Source organism: Agelaius phoeniceus, chromosome 14 (genome assembly GCF_051311805.1).
Source record: "Agelaius phoeniceus isolate bAgePho1 chromosome 14, bAgePho1.hap1, whole genome shotgun sequence".
Lineage (NCBI taxonomy): Eukaryota > Metazoa > Chordata > Aves > Passeriformes > Icteridae > Agelaius > Agelaius phoeniceus.
Window position 1 is genome coordinate 16,361,047 of NC_135278.1, and position 21,949 is coordinate 16,382,995.

The 21,949-nt window shown below is 49.5% G+C and overlaps 2 protein-coding genes across 17 annotated transcripts in view; one reads left to right on the top strand and one right to left on the bottom strand.

Annotated features, from left to right (window-relative positions):
- Positions 1-4,154, bottom strand: part of LOC129125855 (uncharacterized) — an 86,151-nt gene extending 81,997 nt beyond the window's left edge. For 5 of the 16 annotated variants that reach the window (XM_077185900.1, XM_077185899.1, XM_077185898.1 and 2 more), the window contains exon 1: positions 635-2,717. In XM_077185900.1, coding sequence (XP_077042015.1) covers positions 635-763 — 129 coding nt within the window. In that variant the 5' untranslated portion in view covers positions 764-2,717. Of the gene's footprint in view, positions 1-634; positions 2,724-3,280 lie in introns of those variants that run through there. The other 11 variants (XR_013184239.1, XR_013184234.1, XR_013184236.1 and 8 more) reach the window with 10 other exon arrangements.
- Positions 4,155-4,458: 304 nt separating this feature from the next.
- Positions 4,459-7,599, top strand: POU3F4 (POU class 3 homeobox 4). The gene has a single exon (XM_054641473.2). The coding sequence runs from the start codon at positions 4,530-4,532 to the stop codon at positions 5,646-5,648; it is 1,119 nt and encodes a 372-aa protein (XP_054497448.1). The 5' UTR covers positions 4,459-4,529; the 3' UTR covers positions 5,649-7,599.
- The last annotated feature ends 14,350 nt before the right edge of the window (positions 7,600-21,949 follow it).

Sequence of the window (21,949 nt, forward strand, 5' to 3'; positions counted from 1 at the left end):
CAACAAAACACAACCAACGACCAAAAAACCACGGGATTTCGGTCCGGGATGAAACCAGCGCGTTCTTGTCATCACGCCGGCTGGAATGGCACGGTGAGCAAAGTGCCTGCGTAGAAGGGAAGGGCTCGGCATTGTTGGGGCTCCGTTAACTCCTGCCCTGACCCCGGAGCCGCCGCGCACCGCCCGAGCCGGGGACGGCAGCGGGGCCGCAGCGGGCCCTGCCCCATCCGCGCTTCTGCACCAAACACAGCAAACCCCAGCTCGTGGATGTCACACACAGACGGTGAGACCGCTCCCGCCGCAAAAATGGGCGCTCTGGGGAGACTTCCCGGAATATTTACGGGTTTTTTGCTCCGTCAACCAAATGTTCGAGATAAGACCTCCTAAACCCGACCCAACAGTGACCTGAACATGACGGGGCAGTGCACGAATGAACGACTTTTTTTTTTTTTTTTTTTTTTTTTTCCCGCAGCAAGTACATTTTTCAAACATCAACAACGTGGAAAAAATATTAATGATAATAATAATAATTATAATAATAATAACAACAATAACAGGCGGTTCGAGCAGAGGAGCAAGGAGTCGCCCAAACCGTTTCGGAAATCGCAGCAGTTAGAATACAAATACTATTTACCTTGTGATTTTTCCTGCCCGGGATTGGCTTTATTGTCCCTCCCTGGACCAGCCCAGCCGCAGCCACGCTCCCTCCGTGCCGGGCTCTGCTGCCGGGCTGGTGCTGGGAGAGATTTGGGGGGGGCCGCATTCATTCGTACATTAGGACTAGTTTAATTTGCAATCTGTCAGTCCATCTCCTGGCTATGGCTCGGAGATGGCTGTGTGGCTCTCTCCCTCCTCTCTCCCTGCACAGCATTTACTCACGTTCAAGAGCAGCCAACAGAGACCAAAAAAAAAAAAAAAAAAAAAAAAAGGAACTAATTGAGCTTGTGTCGGTATTGGCTAATTTCTGCTAATACTCTGTAAATTCCTTTTTGCTTCCTAAGCTTCCCCCACGCTGGTTAGGTGTTCCCAAAGCCTCTCCGGAGCTCCAGGAGCCGCTTTCTCAGCACTGATGGGCGGCTGGGCTTCAGCAGGAGCCCCAGCGCCTGGATGTACACAATGCAAACCTTAACTCCTGGCTCCAGAAACGGTTAAATTGCCCTTTCCCAGCCCCCACCCCCGTTATGATTGACTCTGTTTTTAAATTTGCACTTGTTCCCACCAAGCGCAATCTAACTCGTCCTGTCTCTAAAGTGAACTTGTGTTGAAGGTGAAGTTTTCAATATAGAGGTCACGACACCGAGGCACAGCTTACCGCTCCGAGCTTCATGCTGTATTAAACACAATCAAAACGAACCCCTTTTAGACCTTTTTTTTTTTTTTTCCCCTCTCTCTCCTTCCCCTCCCGCGGATGAACAATGAGAGGAGTGGTGGTGGTTGTAGTGGGTTAAAAAAAAAAAAAAAATCTGTTAAATATAATAAAATCAGCTCTGTCACGATAATAACGGCGGTGGTGGGTTCAGGTCCCAACCTCCAGCCCGTGGAGAGCCCGAAGGAGCGCAGCCCCCGCGGAGCTGCGGAAAGGGAGCGGAGCGGGGACAGCGGGGACAGCCAGCCCTGCCCCACGCGGGGGGACACCGCTGCCACCACCGAGGGACGGCCACGGCCGAGGCACGCAGCCGGTGACCCCAGAGAGCCCCGGTGCCGCCGGTGCCAGGGGGACTCGACACAATCGCAGCTCCCGCACTTCAAAGCGGGGCGTTCTCTATAGCGACTTCTCGCTGCCCCAGGACGGTGGCTGCCTCCAGCTATTGTGAGAGCTTTTTCACGCCAAAGATTTAGCAGAAAAAATAGATATTAAAGCGAGTTATTTGCTGAGGAAACGCGGGTCCCTCCGGGGCGGGGGCACCCAGAGCCAAAGGGCTCCAGCGCGCAGTCCGAACCCAAAAACTTTTTTTTTACATTTTTTTTAATAATAAAAAAAAACTTTATTGGGTTTCGGTCTATGAAAAATAAGTTACAAATTCTTGCAACAGTAGCTTTGCATGTACTTATTTTTCTCCCATGTCCAGACGGGGTCGGCTATTGAATAAGGCTCTTTTATTCTGCATGGGGCAGGGGATTTGTGGCCATGGTCCCCCTTTTATTCCTCTCTCTATGGAAACCCAGATCATGGGGAGAAAAATGCGAGGCTGAATAAAGAAAAGCAGCAGAAAGGACCGCTTGAGAGCGGCATCTGTTACACTTGGGAAGTTAGACTGACAGGAAAGAGCTAAAGAAACCCTCTCCAGCAGATTAGTTAGAACAGCAAGAAGATTTAACTATATGCAGATAAAAACACTATAAAATCCACCATACTCTGCTATAGGCGAGGTGAGAGCCGCCTCGGCAGGAGCAGAGCCGGGCTCTGCCTTAGCTACATTTGCAGCAAAGATTAAAATGGGACGTTCGGGGTTTTATTTCCCTGCCAGAGACTCTGCCTTAATTAAACGGCGGATCTGAACATCTATTTTCACGGGCAATGGGATTTGAAAAATTGTTTCGGAAGTTAAAGTGCAAATTAATTTTAAATAATTTAGTTACGTTTTTATACAGTGCGGATTTGATGTTGTTGGTGTGTGTGTGGGGGGGGGGGGTTTGGTGTTTTTTTTTTCTTTTTTTTTTCCCCGCGGGCTGCGGTGATGTTTATTTCGAGGAGCTTGTGAAGGCGGAGAGTGGGAAAAAAAAAAAAAAAAGGAAAGAAGAGGGGGGGAACAAAAAAAAAAAAAAAGGAAAGGGGAAAAAATAAAAAGGAAAGGCTAAAAAAACCAACGAGGAAGAAGCTGCTGCTGTAACTCCTTCCCTGCCCTCCCTCCCCGCGCTCGGGCGGGCTCGGCCGCGGAGCTGCGCGCCCCGCACCGCCCGCACCGCCCCGCGCCGGCACCGCGGCTCCAGCGGGGACATCCCCAGCTCGCGGCCCTCCCGCTGACCCCCCCGCCGCCCCTCTACCGCAAACTTCACTCTTTTATTTACTTTTCCTTTTTTCTGATTTAATTTTCCGAGCCGCCCCCCCCAACCCCCCCCCGGCCGCACCCCCGCGGGCGCGCAGCGCAGCGCTCGCCCGACGGGGACCCGCGGAGTCGCCGATATATCGCGATTTGCCCCGGCCCGCTCCGCTCCTCAGCACCCAGCCCTGCCTTTACCCCTCTCACACGCTGCCCCGGCGAGAAATTATTGTGATTATTATTATTATAATGAGGAAAGCGATGGGACCCGGCTCGGAAGGAACCAGAGGAGCGCTCACCTTATTTAGATCTATTTTCTCATTTTCTTGAATTTTCTTCAGATCTGTCTTCTCAGAGAAACTAATGCCTTAATGACTTTCTGGTAGCTGCAAGCCTTCTTTTATTTCTGCTAAATATATGAAAATGTATGCAAATTTAAATCAAGCTTAACCTAGGAGCTCTTGCAATATATTTAATGGAATTTCAAACCAATAAGGGGACTCTGATGCAGTCTTCTGGAAGTGCAAATATAATTACGCAGCTCGGTTACCTCCAAAACGATGCAGGGAAAGGTCATTTTGGAACTCGCCGGCGGGTCGGGGGTCCCGGGGCTGCGCCTCCGCCCGCCCCGCCGGGGCTCCGCGGGTGCGGAGCTCTGCCCGCCGGGCCCGGCCGGGCCGGGGGCTCCGCGCTCCCCCCGCTCCTCCCGCGGGGGGGTCCCGGGGACCGCACGCGCTTTTCCCCCCATTCTTTTCCCTTTTCTCACTTTTTTTTCCTCCCCTTTTTCTCCTTTTTCCCCCGTTTTGCCCTGCAGCCCGCCCGCCAGGCGCGCAGCGGCGGCGCACCGCGCCCGCGCTGCCAACTTTGAGGAGCATCCACCGGGATTTACCGGCGGCGAGGCCGGGAAGCTCCTTTTTTGGGGGCTGTTTTTTATTATTTGGGGCTTTTCTCCGTTTTTTTTTCCTGCCGACCGAGCGCGGCAGTGCCGCACGGCCCGGGGCAGGCGGGGACGCGCGGCTCGGGGCAGCCGCACCGGGGGAGGAGCGGAGCGGAGCGGAGCGGGCGCCGCGCACCCGGAGCGCGCCCGGACCGGCGGGCGGGGGCAGCGCCGGGGTGGTCCCGCGGGGCTGCCACCGGGGCGCCGCCGTTTAACCTCTGCCCGCCGCTAATCGCTCCCCATTTAAGCCGTGCCCCCCGCGCCCCCCCGTTCCCAGGCGCTCCCCATTTAAGCCGAACCCCCCCTCAGCCCCGCCGCTCCCCGCCCGGCGCGGAAGGAGTTAAGCGGCGGGGCCGCCTCGCGCCCGGCCCCCGGTGCCGGCGGAGTGATTCACTTCCTGCCTCGCGCCCGCGCGGCCCCGCGGCCCCGCCCCGCCGCGGCTCGCCCCGCCCCCGCGCCGCGCCCATTGGTCGGCTCGGCCGGCGGCGCGCCCCCATTGGCCGGCGCGGATGCCAGTCGCGGCGCGGCCGCCGCCGGGCCGCCGTGCCGGTGGATGTCAAAGGCTGGCGCGGCGGCGGCGGCACAGTATAACTCGTGGGGCTGCCGCGGCCATGGCCACAGCCGCCTCCAACCCCTACGGCCTGCTGGGCGCCGGCGCGCTCGCCCACGCCGAGGGCGCGGGCATGCAGCAGGGCAGCCCGTTCCGCAGCCCGCAGAAGCTGCTGCAGAGCGAGTACCTGCAGGGCGTCCCCGGCAATGGGCACCCGCTGGGGCATCACTGGGTGACCAGCCTGAGCGACGGCGCGCCCTGGCCCGCGGCGCTGGCGGGCGGCCCGCTGGAGCAGCCCGACGTGAAGCCGGGCCGCGAGGACCTGCAGCTGGGCGCCATCATCCACCACCGCTCGCCCCACGTCTCCCACCACTCGCCCCACGCCAACCACCCCAGCGCCTGGGGCGCCAGCCCGGCGCACAGCGCCTCGCTGGCCGCCCCCCCCGCCGCCGCCGCCGCCGCCGCCGCCGGGCAGCCCCTGAGCGTGTACTCGCAGGGCGGGTTCGCGGTGGGCGGCATGCTGGAGCACGGCGGGCTCACCCCGCCGCCCGCCGCCGCCGCCGGCCAGGGCTTGCACCCGGGGCTGCGCGGCGAGGCCGGCGGCGAGCACGGCGAGCTGGGCGGCCACCACTGCCAGGACCACTCGGACGAGGAGACGCCGACCTCGGACGAGCTGGAGCAGTTCGCCAAGCAGTTCAAGCAGCGCCGCATCAAGCTGGGCTTCACCCAGGCCGACGTGGGGCTGGCGCTGGGCACCCTGTACGGCAACGTCTTCTCGCAGACCACCATCTGCCGCTTCGAGGCCCTGCAGCTCAGCTTCAAGAACATGTGCAAGCTGAAGCCGCTGCTGAACAAGTGGCTGGAGGAGGCCGACTCCTCCACCGGCAGCCCCACGAGCATCGACAAGATCGCGGCGCAGGGGAGGAAGAGGAAGAAGCGGACCTCCATCGAGGTGAGTGTCAAGGGCGTGCTGGAGACGCACTTCCTCAAGTGCCCCAAGCCGGCCGCCCAGGAGATCTCCTCGCTGGCGGACAGCCTGCAGCTGGAGAAGGAGGTGGTGCGGGTCTGGTTCTGCAACCGGCGGCAGAAGGAGAAGCGCATGACCCCTCCGGGCGAGCAGCCGCAGCACGACGTGTACTCGCACGGCGTGAAAACGGACACGGCCTGCCACGACCTCTGACCGCGGGCTCGGCCCCGGGACTGCCCGGCCGCGGCACTGCCCGCCCGCACTATGGGCTTTAACTTATGGTTTCGGGAGACGCGGCGAGGGGTCCCCGCCCGCCGCCGCCTCGGCAATATTTTTTTTTTCCTCTCTCCGACCTGGTCACACACGGTGTTTACTCGCAGACAAGGTTTGTTTTCGGTCTCCGCTAGGATGAAGGAAAAAAAAAAAAAGACACAAAAAAACCCCCCCACCAACCCCACCGCAAAACAAAACCCAAACAAAAAGGAAGGAAAAAAAAACCGAGAAAAAAACAAAAAAAAAAGGGAAAACCCACGGAAAAATAGAAAATGAAAAAAAAAAGAGAACGAAAAACCCGACAGAAAAGGAAAGACAGATGTGTGCCTATGAATAACCTTCCAGCGCCTTGGTTATATCAGCTGTATTTCAGGTGAATCTGTTTTACAATAGACTAGTTTTGCATTTTTAAAGACTTATATAGCGTTTTTAAATGTCTGAGGTGTTTTACTACAAACTGTACACAATATTTGTGACCTAATTTGTATCGAATTGAGCAGTCCAAACGTTCCTCCCTTCCCCAAGCACCGGCAATGTCACCGAGCGGGGCCGGGGCAGGGCGGCCGCGGCCCTTCCTCACCCCCCCCGAGGAGATGGGGCTCCCTCCGCGCCCGCGGAGCCCCGCGGAGCCCCGCACCGATGTGAAGAACGGGCTTATTTGTTGCAGCTTTTTTTCTTCCTTTTCAAGAACTTCCCAACACCGTAAAACGGTCGGGTCACAAGCCTGACCTCCCCCCTCCCTTCTTCTCGCAAGGAAAAAAAAAAAAATATATATAAATATATAAAATAATTATTTCTAGGAGATTTACCCGAAATTAAGCATCACAACCAAACCCGTGGCATTTGCCAGTCTTTTTTCTTTCCGAAGATGAGTTGGGCTTTTTAATCAGCGCCAGACTGAGAGGTCTGTAGTAAAACACCTTTATCCTTCTGCGCTTTCGCTTCGGAAATCGGTTTCTCTGTATTTTGTTTCGATAGTGAAGAGGAATGAGGTGTCGGGGGGAGGGAGGAAGGGAGGGAGGGAAGAGGACAGAAAACGCCCGCATTTGGTTCACGCTGAGCTTCTTTCCGCGTCGCAGGGAGATGCTGGATTTGTGGAAAAGCTTTTCTAGGGGGGAGGGCAGGGAGGAGGGGGAAGAAAAAAAAATAATCATAATAATCACCGACAAAACAAAACAGGGAGAAAAAAAAAAAACCCCAACAAAAAAACAAACCCTCAACCACCAAAACAAATTCCCTAAAATGCAAACGCCGTTTTTCGGGCGCAGGGAAGTGCTGAGCTGCACCCGCCCCCTCTCCCCCTGTCCCTCCCAGCCCGGGGCTGCGCTGTCCCCAAGGGCGGGGGGTGCGGTGGCCACGCACCCATCCGCGAGGGGTCCGTGTGAGCGTGTGTGTGTCTGTCTGTCTGTCTGTCCGTGTGTGTGTGCGCCCCCCGCCCCGAGCCCCGCACCCCCGGGGCCGCCGGGCAGGGCCGGGCTCCCCCCCCCGCTCCCGGGGCTGCACCCGCGGCCCCCCGAGGGCCGGGCCGGTCCCCGCTCCGCAGCTCCCGCACAGCGTCCCCCTCCTCTCCTTGCCTCTCCCCCCTCACCCTTTCTGCCCTCCTCCAGATTTTTTCCTTTCGACATTTATATTTTTCAAGTATTTTTCAGTAAGCGCTAAAAAAAAAAAAAAAAAAGAAAATAGGAAAAAAAAAAAGAAATTAAGAGAAAAAGAAAAAAAAATAACTCGACACTGAGGACCTGCCTATTTCTGCCAACTTTATAACTGTACAGTTTTGTATATTAAACGTTTTTTGGAAGTTATTAATTTAAAGAAAGATCATTTAGTTTATTCATTTAGTAACTGATGTATAATAAACGCTATTTTCATTAAAGGTTGCTTTTTTCAACTATTTTATCCAAAATTGCCTATTGCAGTTGCCAACAATTATTTATTTTCAATAAATTCCGCATTATGTTTAAAAAAAAAGAAAGAAAAAAAAAACGTTTCAGAAAGAAACAACAAAAAAAAAGAAGCCTAAATGGGTGTCGGATAAAAATAATAACGAAACACACGAGTGGCTGTAACGTTTGGTTGTCGACCAGTTTTAGTCAAGGGGTTTATATTGACGCAATATTTTATTGTTGTAAAAGGAAAAAAAAAATTAAAAAAAAAACCAAAAGGTTTAAATAAACATTTTTACGAAAGAAAAACAAAATAGCTGGAAACCTGCGGGTGCGTGGTTTGTGCGCCGGCCGGGCCGGGCTGCGGGGGCTCCTCCGGCCCCTCAGCCCCGGGCACGGCCGGGGGGCTCCAGGGGCCGATCCGGGCAGTGCCGCTGGCACCTGCCGCGGCTTTGGGGTGGGAAAAAAGCGTTTTTGGGGCGGTAAAAGGACCCGTGCGGCTTTGGCGGGGCAGGGCAGCGTGTGTCCACCGGCGGAGCCGCTGCGTTCCGTGTGTATCGATATCGGTGCCGTCCCGCTCGCCGCCCCCGCGCTGCCCCCGGCCCCGGGCAGCGGCGGCGAGCGGGGCAGCGGGCACCGGGCAAGCTTCTTTTGTTCCGCCCGTCCCCCCGCCCACCGTGCCCGGGCCGCGGCCGCCGGCAGCGGAGGGGCCGCGGCGCCGAGCCCCGTCCCCGCCCCGGGCCGCTCCCCCGGCGGGGAGGGCAGCGAGCGGAGGAACAATAACACTTAATCACATCCACCGGGGGAACGGGGAAACCCCGGCGGCCGGGGGTGCAGGGGGAGGCAGGGAAGCGGCAAAAACTTCAAGGGATCGCCAGCGAAACGGGCTTTTATTTTATTTATTTTTCTTCTCCCCCTTTCTGAAGCCGAACCTCGGAGAAAACAATACCCAACCCTTCTGCCAGCAGTGTAGGGGGGAAAAAAATTACCTTTAGGAATCCTGAGGAGCGGCCCGAGCAGAGAGCGAGCTCTGGTCTTCAATAAGCAGCAGCACGCGAGTGGACAGGCGCCTTCCCACTGCACTGCCAGCGCTCCAACCCTCCTGCACCTGGGAGCGAGAGGGATTTGGGATGTGAACAGTGGCCATGCATTGTTCCTGAACCATAAAACTGATTTATTTCATTGCTAAATCTCTGTGAGCTGCAGCACCGCAGCCTTGGGGGCAACGGGCCTGCGGCCGCCCCTGCTCTGGGCAGCGGGGCCCGGGCGGCTCTGCTGAGGGACCACGACCTCCAGCTCTCTCTCCAGAAGGATTACAGCAGCAGCAGAAGGAAATATAACCCCCAAAAGGCCGATTTTTCAGTCAGCTCCAGGAACAGGATGAATGTGGCATGGGGACCAAAGCAGGAGTAAAGAGCCGTGGTTTGTAAACAGCCCCAGCTGATGGAGAAGGTCCAGGTTAAAGCCAGCCCTGGTTAAAGCCAGCCCTGGTTAAAGCCAGCCCTGCGAGCTCACAGTGCCTCTGGGCCCAGGGAGGCAAAGCTCCTCAAGGCAGCCTTGGTTTGGAGGAGGGACAGAAGGCGTTTCACTGAAATTAGCCCGTTTTAGAGCCCTTTGGCTGCTCTGTAAATACAACCACAGCGAGGGCTGGGTTATGTCTTATTTTAAAACAAATTAGGTTGAGACAAAAGGGATGCAATGAAAGACGAAATCAAGTAAGTTTATAAACAGAAGCACTTCAAAGGCTGCTGGAAAGCTGGAGAAAATAGGAGAATATCGTCTAAAGAAAGGAAAATCTCTGCTGGTTATTGCCCATCGATTTCAGTGTTCCTGTGAGCAAAAGGAAACTCTTTTGTGCCACCTAATGTTAAGTACAGATCACTGTTGTCTTCTTCACTGCCCATCATCCATGGTGAGCGTGGGGAGCCCTCGGGGTGCTGAGCCCATCAGGGTGGAGCTCAGCATCCCAAAGTCCCACCAAACCAAGGGCAAGGAACTTCAGCTTCACAGTTACCTTCTGAATTTAGGGATTTTTTTTTTTAAAAAAGAACTCAGGAGGGGGTGGAGAGAAGCACGGGGTAGAATCATAAGAATGAGAGACTCCAAATTTGGGCTTTGTTATAAAAAAGTAGCTGCAGAACGAGCACATCCAGGGTTTATATAAGCTGCCCACCCCCAAGCTCCATCTCAGCAGCCTCTGGGCTTGGGGGAGCTTCTCCCTCCGCTCTCCTCAAGAGCCCAAGTGGCCTGGCCTTTGCACACCCGTGTCTCCCAGCTGGAAGAATTTTGGTGTGTACTTAGCAGCCATTCACATTAATTTAGTATGTAAATATCTCACACAATCCTTTAAAGAAAGGGCTGAAAGCAAGTGTTTCTCTGATGACAATAAATTGCACCGTTTTTGTGATTTTAATGGTGAGCGTTAAACGTCTTTAGCAATTTTGGGGGCTGAATCTTCCATGCTTTCTGTATTATACTGAAAAAAAAACCAACCAGAGGCTTCCTTTGAGTTAAGTTTTCAATAATTGTAAGCTGTGCTCTTTAAAGATGGCCAGGACATGGGAGAGGGTTCTCTTGAAAGCAAAAGATTACTAGAAGTAAGCAGAGATGTCATTTCACTTTAGGTTGGTCACTATAGATCATTCAAAATATGGACCAGTCAATCCATACCTATGCAACATTTGACCAAGATGTTTTTAAAAGCTCTCAAAATCAAATATTTCAAGGGTTTTTTTCTGTATTTTTAGGTGTTAATTCCCTAGGTTCAGGCAGAGCAGATGAAAGCAGCCTGGTCCTCTTTGGCTGCATCCATGTACCAAAACCACCACTGATTTTAAGGCAGATCCACATGTGGATGGAGGCACATTTAAAACCTCAGTCTTTCCCCCAGGAGCATGTGGGGTTGGGGGTGGATGCCCTGATCCCAAAACCCAGACAAAATTAATTGTTTACTCACCAGAGCAATCAGTGAGCTCACCATGCAAATGGAGTTATTAATCTTTGCACAATTGAATTCCAGGGTTCCATCCTAGAAAAAAATAGGTATACAATATTTCAGGCAGGTGACCAATCTGCTCAATACCCCCCCAAAATACCCACAGACATCAGGGCCTACATTTGTACTCAGTTTCCCCTTTTTCCAGCATCCTGTAACCAATAGACTGGAAAGGCTCCACAGCAATTACATATTTAGGATATGTGATAGCTGCAGTTAAGATCTTTATGACTGATTGCAGGATAAAATTTACTTCAAATGTGCAAGAGCCCATTTTTAAACCTCAGTCTTTCAGCTGCTTTGCATTAGAGATATTCCAAAGAATCAAAAGCAATTAGAGCATACGAAGTCTAAATGGTAAATAATTTCCAAATCAAAACCTTTATTAAAGCAATAAGCATCTATTTTTGTTAACACTGTAAGAGATGGAAAGGACCAAAGTAAAGAACTTTTGGTTTTATGTCACGGAAAGAAAGCCAGACTTCTATGCTGAAGAGCAGTATAGGGAAAATCTCACCCTAAGTGGGTTTTGGGTTAAGTTTGAAAGACTTGGGAAAGCAGAACAAGCAAAAGGATTTAAAACTCCCATTTTGGTGGTGGGATGGGAGTGGGGATGGTTTGCACATGCCTGAGATGGGATCTGCGGGTGGATCCGTGGCTCCCGATTCCCAGCGAGCGCCTCGTCTGCTTGCAAATATTTGTAGAATCACGTCCTTAATTAGAGCAGTAAAACAGTATTAAATCTTGGAATGGGAGAGAAAGAGGAGAGCGAGGAAGAGCTGTCAGTGACGAGAGCCTGTCAACAAGAAGTTAAAAAGGCAGTGGTAAATCTCATTTCTGGGAGCTCTGGGTTTGCAGAGCCATCGACCGGCGGCTCCGGGCTCGGCGGCTCCTGATCGATGCTGGCACAGAGCACCACGCCGAGGGGCTGGGGCTGCTGAAGGACCTCTGGAAATGGGGATGTTTCAAACAGGGACTGGGGAAAGCTGAGCAGCAGCTCTCCCCACCCCTGGTGTTATTTAGACACCCAAAATGCTGCTCCATTATTCCATCACTGGATTTTATTTTTATCTTTTTTAAATGATGCCGGTCCTTGACTTTTGCGCCTCAAGTACAAATAATATTTACCCAGCACAGAAACGCCATTTCTGAACCCAAGTTGTTTTCCTATTTGGCCAAAGCATGAAGTTTTGTTTTGCATATTCATCTTCAGACTTTGGGAAGGAAAAATCAAATCACATCAAATCAAATAAATCAAATCAAATCAGCCCACAGATCTTACTCACCAAAAAGTGGCTGGGGGAGATGAGAGTGTCTGAGCTCCCCTGCCATCACTGAAGGACAACTGGAGGTAACACGAGCTGCTCCCCATCCAGGGCTTGTACTTCTGTCCAGATTATGGGATTAGTCTCTGTTACATCTATCTACAGTTGGGAACTTGTGATCCAGTTAAAGCAGCTTGAAAGGCGCCCAGCAGGTGCTGGGGGTCCGACTCCGTGGCACAAATTCTGTGAGTTACAGGGGCAAAGCAGGGCTGGCCTTGTGCCGGGCTTCCCAAGGCTCCACACGGCTCAGGGAGACAGGGAAAAAATCAAAATCCTGCCAGAAAACTCTCCCAGACAGGGAAAATCAGCCACAGCCTCCTTTTTTCCACTCTAAATCTTGAAATGGAGTTGCTAAAGCTTAAATACAAACACTGTCAGACATGAGTTTATGATTCTTTGCTGCTCCACACACATCACACGGACACAGGGGATCTCCTACACCTCAGAAATGCTAATTCAGCTCTGAAATTCTGAGTTTGCAGAAACTGTCCTGTAAATGTCACGGGGGATTACCAAATCTACAAAGATTATAGCTCTGCATACGTTCAGACTATTGATTTAAAACTTTATTATCTTTGATATAAATTCTTCACAAAGGAAACAGTTCAGCAGTGGGAATTCTGTCCATGTCAAGCTTTTCCAGGGTTGAATCCTTCTGTACAATCCTGCTTTTCACTAGAGTGGGCAGATCTGTAGCTGATGCTACACAAACCCAGCACAGCACCTTATAAACACAAAATCCTGCCCTGCTCAGCCCAAACTTCTCCCAGCTGCAGCAGGGAGAGGATGCAACACACTCCCAGTTATTCAGCCACGAGGAGTTCCTAATGGAAAATGTAATGGTGTGGGGTTTACTCTCGTATGTTCTTCATAGTGTAGTAAAGATGTAGTAGAGCCTCAGAAAATCTGCCTTTGTAACAAGATCTCTGCAGAAATGAATACATGGTGATGTGGCTGGCAGTGGTTTGCTCAGAAAAACACGCAGTTGCATAGTAAGATATTTATAACAGGATTAGATTTCAAGTACAAAGCCCAGTTCAAAGATTTTTCAGGATGGTGCACGAGAAAATGACAAACTCTGAGATTTTCTGAGTTCCCAGTCCCCTGTGGTGGAGAACCTTTGTGGTAAAGCATCACTTGGAGCTGTCTCAGCTGGACCTGGGAAAATTGTGGCCCCTTCCCAGCCATCCCAGGATGGGATGCAGATGAGCACAACAGATGCTGGGAAAGGTCCTGGGCTCCCCTCCCTGACTCCATGGGGCTGGATGTTCAGGGCACAGCAACCTGCCCATCCCACACCCATGCTGGCTCTCACCCCTCTGTGCAGGATTTTCCTTCCCTATGGAATCTCTCTGGGTGCCCCTCCTTGGACAGAAACAGTGCTGGAGCAATTCCAGCCCAGCCCAGTGAGAGAGAGCACCCCTTACAGGCCTCCATCCTAAATCCAGGTTAGAAACTGAACTCTGCCTTGTTACAGGACCTCCATCCTAAATCCAGGTTAGAAACTGAACTCTGCCTTGTTACAGGACCTCCATCCTAAATCCAGGTTAGAAACTGAACTCTGCCTTGTTACAGGACCTCCATCCTAAATCCAGGTTAGAAACTGAACTCTGCCTTGTTACAGGACCTCCATCCTAAATCCTGGCTAGAAACTGAACTCTGCCTTGTTACAGGACCTCCATCCTAAATCCAGGTTAGAAACTGAACTCTGCCCAGCTTTATGCCCATTTCCTGTGCTGCTCACCAGTTTAGATGAACTCCAAGTGTCAAACTCACTGTGAATATTTCTTGCTCTGTAACATTCTTCATCCTTGACTATAAAATACTTTTTTGCTGGTTTGTCCAATATGAAGCACATCAAACAAAGAACACCAAACAATTCTTTTAGCAGAAAAGACTTGAGGGTTTTTTCCTTATTTCCTGCAGAAAGCACTTCCACCTCTCATCCTGAGTCATTGATAATTCTTGTGGGCACAGGAGTGGTGAAAGGGATGAGTTCAGTGGTGCCTGATCCAATCTCCATCACAAAACTCTCTTCCCAAGGGATTTATTCTGTGCCATTTCTTCCTCTTGCCCCAACCTAAGCCAGGAAAACACTCTGTGGGAATTGTAACACCTCATATATTCCAAGGGAGAGGATAACAAACCAGGCTGCTCTGCCCTTGTTGGGATTGGTGCTGTTTGATCCCTCATGTCCACAGTGGTGACCTGGGGGATGCCAGGCAGTGAGGCCAGTCCAGCCATGGCACAGTAAAAGGGTTAAAGTCAGGGTTTATGGTCTATTAAATGTTTATGGTCTTTCACAGGCCATACCAGGAATTAAAATTATGATACCTCGTTCCCATAACAAACACCACAAATCACTGGATTCACTCTGAATTTTCCTGGCAGGAAAAGAAATTTTCTGTCAGCTCTATAGGATGAAGAAATTCAGTCTGGAGACAAAACCTCCCAAACCAGCAGCAGCCCTGGGCTACTGAGAGCTGCTCAAAGCTCAAAGTTACCTCAAGCTCCAGGTAACTCCTGTTTAAGAAGAGCTGTGAAAGTAAAATATGCAAAATCATTAAGTGTATTATTTCCTACTATTACCCCAAACAAATTACTCTGGAAAATTACACTGTTTTGTCAAAATCACATCTGATCTGATAGTTGGTAATGAAAATAACAGGTCATTAAAATGGCAGTTACTACAAGTGTATGAAAAGTAAAGCCAAAACATTAAATATAATGATGTCATTGATATTTATTTTATTTTCTGCTATATCACTAGCACCCTTTTTTATTTGTTTTGTAATAGAGTATTAAAAAATAAATATGTGTACATAAAATGTTATCAGTTGTAAGAATTAAGAATGTAGGGTAGGCACCAAGCCAGGATTAGTATCACATAAATAGAAATACATGATTTAATGTTAACTAATAGGTGGTACCCAGCAGGGACTGAGACACTTGGACACAGGAGAAGAGGACAGGAAGAACTGGGCTGATAGGTGAGAAAAGTGCATGGTTAAATCAGTTATCCCAAACCTTACATCCCAAGTGCTTTATGGAAACCAAAACCTTAAAGAAAAAAAGGAAAGAAAATTAAAATAGAAAGTTCCACCGGTTTTCACAGCCTTTTAAACATGGCCCCAGGAATTCAATGCTGTTTCTTGGGCTTTGTCCATCATTTACCTCCTGTGTTGAAATAAACTGAAATTCCCAAATAGGGCCAGGTGTCCTTGGGGCAGCTCCTTGGTGACATCCCAGCCCTGCAGTGATGGGTTCCCATTGTCCTCCTAGGCAAGGGAAGTTCCTCCTGTCCTGCAAAACAAGGGAGGAGGGAAGGGAATGAGAGGGGTGGGAACAGGGGAGCCAAAAAGGGTCAGGCAGGAGATGGGGGGGTTCAGCCTCACCTGTGCCCAGCTGGGTGTGCTTTGGCACAGCACAACCTAGAGGAGGTAAAAATGAGAAAGAACACTAAAAAAGAGAAAAAAAAGCATTAATTAGGGGGTGGGCTGAAGCATGGGGAGTGCTTTGGTGTGTAAGGGCAGTTTTGGGGCTGTTACTGAGTGCTGCAGTTCCTGAACATCTGTGGTGCTAACACAGCCTTTGCACTCCAGAACCACCTGTGCAGTAAAATCATCACTGAAGATCCTTTTAGGAGTAACTATTCTTGTACTACAGAAAAGAGCCTTTACAAATTCAATTAAAAGAAAAAAATAAACTAAATTCCTCCAGCAGGATTTTTTTCACTCCATTCCACATGCTAAATATTTGGTCTGTGTTCTAGAATAAAAATTAATTTTTTTTGGGGGGGGAGGTCTCTGAGCTCTTGCATAGATAAACTCAGGCTGCCCATGCAGTTTTTGCTGTGTTTGAACATGAAAATATTAATGCAATGTGTCCCCACAGCAAACAGCGCTGTGGATGATGGTGATGAAGGGTGCACAGCAGTGCTGCTGAGCTGAGCAGAAAAGCTCCTGATTAGACAAAAATTGTGGTTTTTTCACAGTACTGAACACTGTGGGATGTACCCAAGCAATATATTGTGGAGGTCTCTGGTGCTCCAGCAGCAGCAGGAGCATCCCATGGCTGGGTAATCAGGCACGGGCTCGGTGCTCTCCCAGAGAAGGCTCCGGCTGCCAGCCCGGATTCCAGAGCTCTGTGATTCCCCCTGTGTCTGCCTGGAGATGCAGGAGATGGAGCAACTGGGAAATCAGCAGAGCAGCAAGCTGAGCACTACAAATTGGTAAAAATTATTTAATACTGGGAAGCCGATCTCGTCACCCCCTGGTAATTCTGTCAATTAAGCAGATGGAATTAATATTAATTATCAACGATGAATTGTTTGCAAGTGTAATAGTGAATGGGGGAAGTAGGAAGAAACACAGCACATTTATGATGCAGAAGTGTTGGCTGTCTCTGAATATTTCCTCTGGAATCCCTTTTGGTTCTATTAAAAAGTACTTTTAGAAATAAATTTTTTTTTACTGTTTGAGTTGCAAATCAGCCTGGGCAGATTAGGAAGTGCCACAAAGCAAATGTGTACACTGAAATTCTCTGTGCTCCAAGAAGTTACATTCACTTAAAAAAAAGTAAATCAGAAAACAACCCACAGAGATGCTCAGCAAGAGTAGTCATCCCAAAAAGAGGGAAGAGTAGCACTTGGAAATATTTTAACTGGAGAAGCAATCCTTGGAATATCCCTCCCACTCTGTGCTGATGCCATCAACAGATTGCAATAACTTTCTTTTCATATTAGGGAAAAAAAAGAAGTCAGAAAGAAATTGTAAAGCTAATCTATAAGCAAGAAACCTGAATCCCTGAGACATCATTTATAATTAGTTTTCACTAATAATTTTGATTAATCTCTGCCACTTTGCTCTGCCCCTTCAAGGTGCCCCCTTGGCAGCTGTTGGGGAACCTTCTCCTTTGCCATTAGAGCAGGAGAGACCTTGGTTAGAGCACCACTCACAAAGGCATCAGCTTCTGGAGTGTTTGACAGCAAGATTTGCACAAAATTAATCCCCAGAGGAATATTTCCCTCCAGAACAACCTCCCTCCACCCCCAAAAGTTTTCCAAATACTCCCACTGGCAGATGGTGCAAACACAGGCAGGTCCACAGGCACGGGAATTGTTCATCACCACTCGTGCTGGGGATTTGAAACTTGCCACCAAGACTAGAAATGAAACTTTCCTTACTTGGGATTATTTCCCAGCTCTTTCTTACCTGAATTGGAAGGTGGCAGCAGTTTCTAGGTTAGGAAAGGGAATTCTAGGTAACTTGTATGGGCTCTAGGAGATCCAGGACAAGGGAATAGGGGGCACAGGGGTAGGAGCAGCAATGGAAAAAGGGATACAAGCAGTGCTAATCCTTTTTTCAGAGCTGTGTATAAAATGATGGATCCATTCTGCTGCTTGAGGGACATAAATATCAGTTATTAAGACAATCAGGATTTGTTCCTTGCAATTACTTTTTAATAGAAACATGAATCTCAGTTAAAGCCAGATTTACGCTCACCCTTGCCTAACCCAGTGCCAGGATCTTTGATCCCAAATTATTTATGAAGTGGGGAAATCTCTCCTGCATGGAGTGTTTCTGCTTGAAATGGGCAATAGGTTCTTCCCAAAGGCCTTTGCACCTTTATTGCATAAAATAATCTGCTGCTGAAATGCATTTATAGGTGCAGCATACAGTTATTACAAAAGCAGTCAGCAATAAAACTTAAAGGTTTAGGGCAGAAATTGAATAAAAATGTCATTTCCAGTTAGAACAGTGAAACTGAGACAGTGGGACACCAGCAGGAGGATTTGGGCAAGCGCTCTCCCAATGGGAAACACCCACTGCCACCTTTCACAGGGGAGGGTGGGGAAAGCCCAGGGGCAGAACCAGAGCCAGGGGCTGCAGCCTCACCCCATCCATCCCAGTGCCCAGCAGCTCCAGCTCCCCCTTTCCCCATGGACCTACATGTCAGACACCAGGGCTCCTGCAAGAGGCTGGTGGGATTTACTGTGGGGTTTTTCCCTTTTTTTTTACTTTTAATTTTTGCAGTAATTTCTGCCCCTCCTCCTCTTCGTGTCTTGAAGCATCACAAAAGATCCCTCTTGGTTCTGTTCTAACTAGAAATGATCTCTAAGTTATTTCAGCCACGGATTTGGGGGGTGGGAGAGCCAGAGCTCACTGGGATTGGGGTTTTGGGTTGGTCCAGAGTAAGGACCCCATGAGGGAAGTGACCCCAGTCCCTCCACCCTCCCCGACCTCTTGTGCACTCCAACAGCTTCTATTTTAGCCAAAATCCTGATTCACTCTTTTAATGAGTCCTTCAGAGTGTCAAAAGGCAAGTGAAGGCAAACTGAAGTTCTTAGGGAAATTCAGGGATAACAAATTAATGTTTCCCTCCAAATGGAGCATGTGCAGATTTGCCTCCAGGAAGCAGAAATCATTTTGCACACTAAAAGCAGCTGCAATCTTTTGAAATTCATATTCAGCAAATAATTCTGAATCGTTCAGGTCCTTTGACATTAACTTAAAATTAATTTTTAAGTTAGTTGAGTGTAGTTTTATTTACAAGGCCAAGCTGCCTGCAGCTCCCAGCCCTGCTCAAGTGGGAGGAAAACCAACTTTCCACTGGTGTCAACTGGAATTTAAAGGAATTGGGACTCTGAATGCTCAGTGTGCTCCAGAGTGCTGCTCAGGATCGCATGAATCCCTTCTCTTTGAGGAGAAAAGCTGTCTGAATGTCACTCACACTGCCCTTTATTTTTATCCATTAGACAAACAAAATGAATGATCACATTTATGTGGAAAAAAAAGCAGACCCCACGGGCTATACGGCGTGAAAAGAACTCTTTCTGCCCAGCAAGATAATGCTTGAAAAGGTGAATGAAAAGATTTGAGCAAAGAGGAAAATGTCCCTGTAGGACCCTTCCTAATTCTGAGCTCTTCAGCAACGTCAGCCTCACTAATCCATACCTAGCTGTGAGTTCAAATGAAAAATTCATTAACTTTGTGTCCTTTAATTTATTAGGTGTAGCAACACTCCTCATCAGGGGAAGGGCTGAAAGGAGGGGACAATCAGGGAGCTTTTATTCTCCTGGCAAACCCACGGGCTCACAAAGGGAGAGGACCCGTTTGGGAGGAATTACCCTCCCTAATTAGCGTTGGCTCTCGCCGGGGCCGAGCAAAGGGAAAATGGAAAATCTGCCATCAAAGCCCTGGAATGGCCAAGCCACAACCACGGCAGGGCCAGGCTGTGCTGGAGGCTCCTCTACAGCCAGTGCATCCCACAGCAGTGCAGAAAGAGGGAACAGGAACAGGAAAGGCTTTTTACAGAGAATTAAAACCAAAAGGTAGTTTTTCTGCACCACGGCAGGGCTGGATGCTGCTTCACATCCCCTGCACTCACTGCTGATCCATCCTGTCCCTGGGTTATGGCAAACTGGAGAGGCTGTTCCCAGCAAACTGCCTGAGCTGGGGTGCAGGAATTGAGAGCAGGAAATATAGAGGGTATTGAGTGATCACATCTACAATGGAACCTGGGATAACAACCACTCCTGCCTTCCTCTCAGGCTGATAGGATTTGGTTTTATTCCCAGTAACACAATATTTTGTCCTTACATGACCCTCCCCGGTGTCCCTTCCCTCCCTCTTTGGAAAGGAATAAATAATTATCCTTATTTTCTGCCAGGAAGCACAGATAGTGAGCAGGGTGAGATGGACAGCAGCCAGGGCAGAGCCAGGGGCCCAGGCCCCATTAACATTAATGCTTAATTAGTGTTTACATCTTCCAAGCAAAATGTAAACATGTATCTGCACCAGCCAGTGCCAGCTGTGATGGAGGCAGTGATGTTATCCAACAGCAATTTCCTCTCCTTTCAAAGGGGTATCTCCAGTAGGTAGGACCACAAAGCAGCATCTGAGTGGTGTCACCTCGTTTTGTGCCCTACAAAGGACACAGCAGGGTCACATCACCAGTTCTGAGGTAAGACCAGCAAATATTTGGGCTGATGAGAAAGGGGAAGCAGTAGGAAAACAAAAAAATATTCAAAAAAACCCAGCCCCTCTGAGGATGCTGCAGCAGTGTCATCTATGATTTCAATTATGGAATTACAAACTGCCTTGATAGCCATATGGATATAGGCTTTGAAGCCAGGAATTATTGTTCCCCAAATTAATTGTTCTTTACAACAGCAGAAAACTCTGAACAGCTGTAAAAAATGTTCACAATGAAATCTGAGCGTAGTGGAGGTTAATCCAGGTTGAAATTTCTTTACAGATATTAAAATTAAGCTCAGCTGAGCCAGAAGTTTATAAAATCAGCTTCTTTTGCTCCCAAAGATGACAGAGATGCTCTGGCTGTTGGCTCTCCCCCCCTCCAAAGTGATGCCCAGCTTACCCAGACATGGAGCACGTCCCTCTTGCACCTTCCTGAGGCTGCTTCCAAACCTCTCCTTCCTCGTGGTCCAAGGTCTCCCACTCCAGGGATCCCACAGACAAACAGCTGGAGGAGAAGATCACACAGCTGAGGATTTTCTGCTGCAATGACTGAAAAACAAATCCACAAATACTCTCTGGCACTGATATCCCTAAAACCCCTAAAACCAGGGGTGTTGGGACAGCAGATGTTTGTGGTTCCACGGGGGATGGATATGACAGGGACAGGATATTTCATGTCCAGCTGTCATCAAGGGCTTTTTCCAATATTGGAAGTTAGGGCAGTGCAACATCACCTCCCCTACACCCTGAGAGTCACATTTTGTCTCCCTCCTCCTTTGCAGTACTCCTGGAAGGAAGCCTTAGGGCTGGGGAGGGTGAGAAGGTTCTTGGGCAGTGGAGAGGAATGAAATGAGATGGTTTTCCTAGAGGGAGGTGCACCCATTTCCCTCTCAGTCACTCTCAGCAGCCACTTGCTGTGCTGAAAAATCAAATGTAAATGTTGATTTTGTGCCAGAAACTGAGTCCCTCTGGAAAGGTGAAAACTATCAAGGAGAACAACCACAATCAATGCAAAAACCAATATGGGCATAAATTGCCATCAATGTACATCAAGTCTATAAGGATAGGGGGGATATACAGGGTGTTAAGCCAGTTATTTAAAGAAAGAAGACTTTAAAAATGTGTGAAATTATCCCTGTGGTTGAAGACAACTCTCCCACAGTGTTTCCTAAAAGGTGCATAACCTAAAACTGTAAGAACTGCTCTGGTTACCCAGCAATAACAAGAGCTCAGGTGAGCAGCACAGAGCTGGCAGGACATCACAATTTGTTCTAAGAACAGTAAATAACACAGCTTTAGAACAGCTTTATTCTCTCTTATTCCATGGCAGAGTTCAAGTTTTGGTGCTGTGACAAGGAAAAGAGCACCTGAACGTGAACAGCATCACCCTGGCTTAGTCACTTTTAGTGACTTTTCTTCAAATGCAGTCACAGATACAATGATGTAGGGGAATTCCTCTTGCCATTATGGACATATTGAAGACCCCATGGCCCCCAGACCAGCCCCTAATCCCTGAGTCAGGACATGAGAGAGGCTGAAGGTGCAGGACTGTCCCTGCAATGAGATCAGCAGCACCAGACTCACCTGCAGGCTGGTGCCACAGCTCCCAGTGAAGTACAAATCTCAGGAATTGCTGTACAAATACACCATCATGATCTTTTCGGATCTACTTGCTTTTTTTTTTTCAAAGCTTAAGTAGGAATTAAGCTCTGTGATTTCTCTCCATGCAGGGATGACTTTAGCACAGGTGTCATCTGTCCCTGAGGCACCAGAACGACCAGACTGACCTCAAAGTGCACATGGAAAATTACAAAATACATACAAAAAAAAGGAAATTTAACCTGGAAGAACAAAACTATGGGCAAACATTGCTGCCCAAATATAACTCACTTTGCATTCCCTCCCAGAAGGTGATCAGTGCATCCCCAAAGGAGGGCTCACCTGGGGAAGTTCAGGTGGCACCCACGGGCGCAGCTCCATAACCTGGGAGCTCCCAGTAATTCCCAGTCCTTGGGAAGGAGCAGCCTGGAGTGACAGCAGGGAGGCACCACAAGGAGCT

Bases quoted from the DNA above. Each gene is read 5' to 3' on its own strand.
- POU3F4 (XM_054641473.2), top strand. From the start codon at position 4,530: ATGGCCACAGCCGCCTCCAACCCCTACGGCCTGCTGGGCGCCGGCGCG.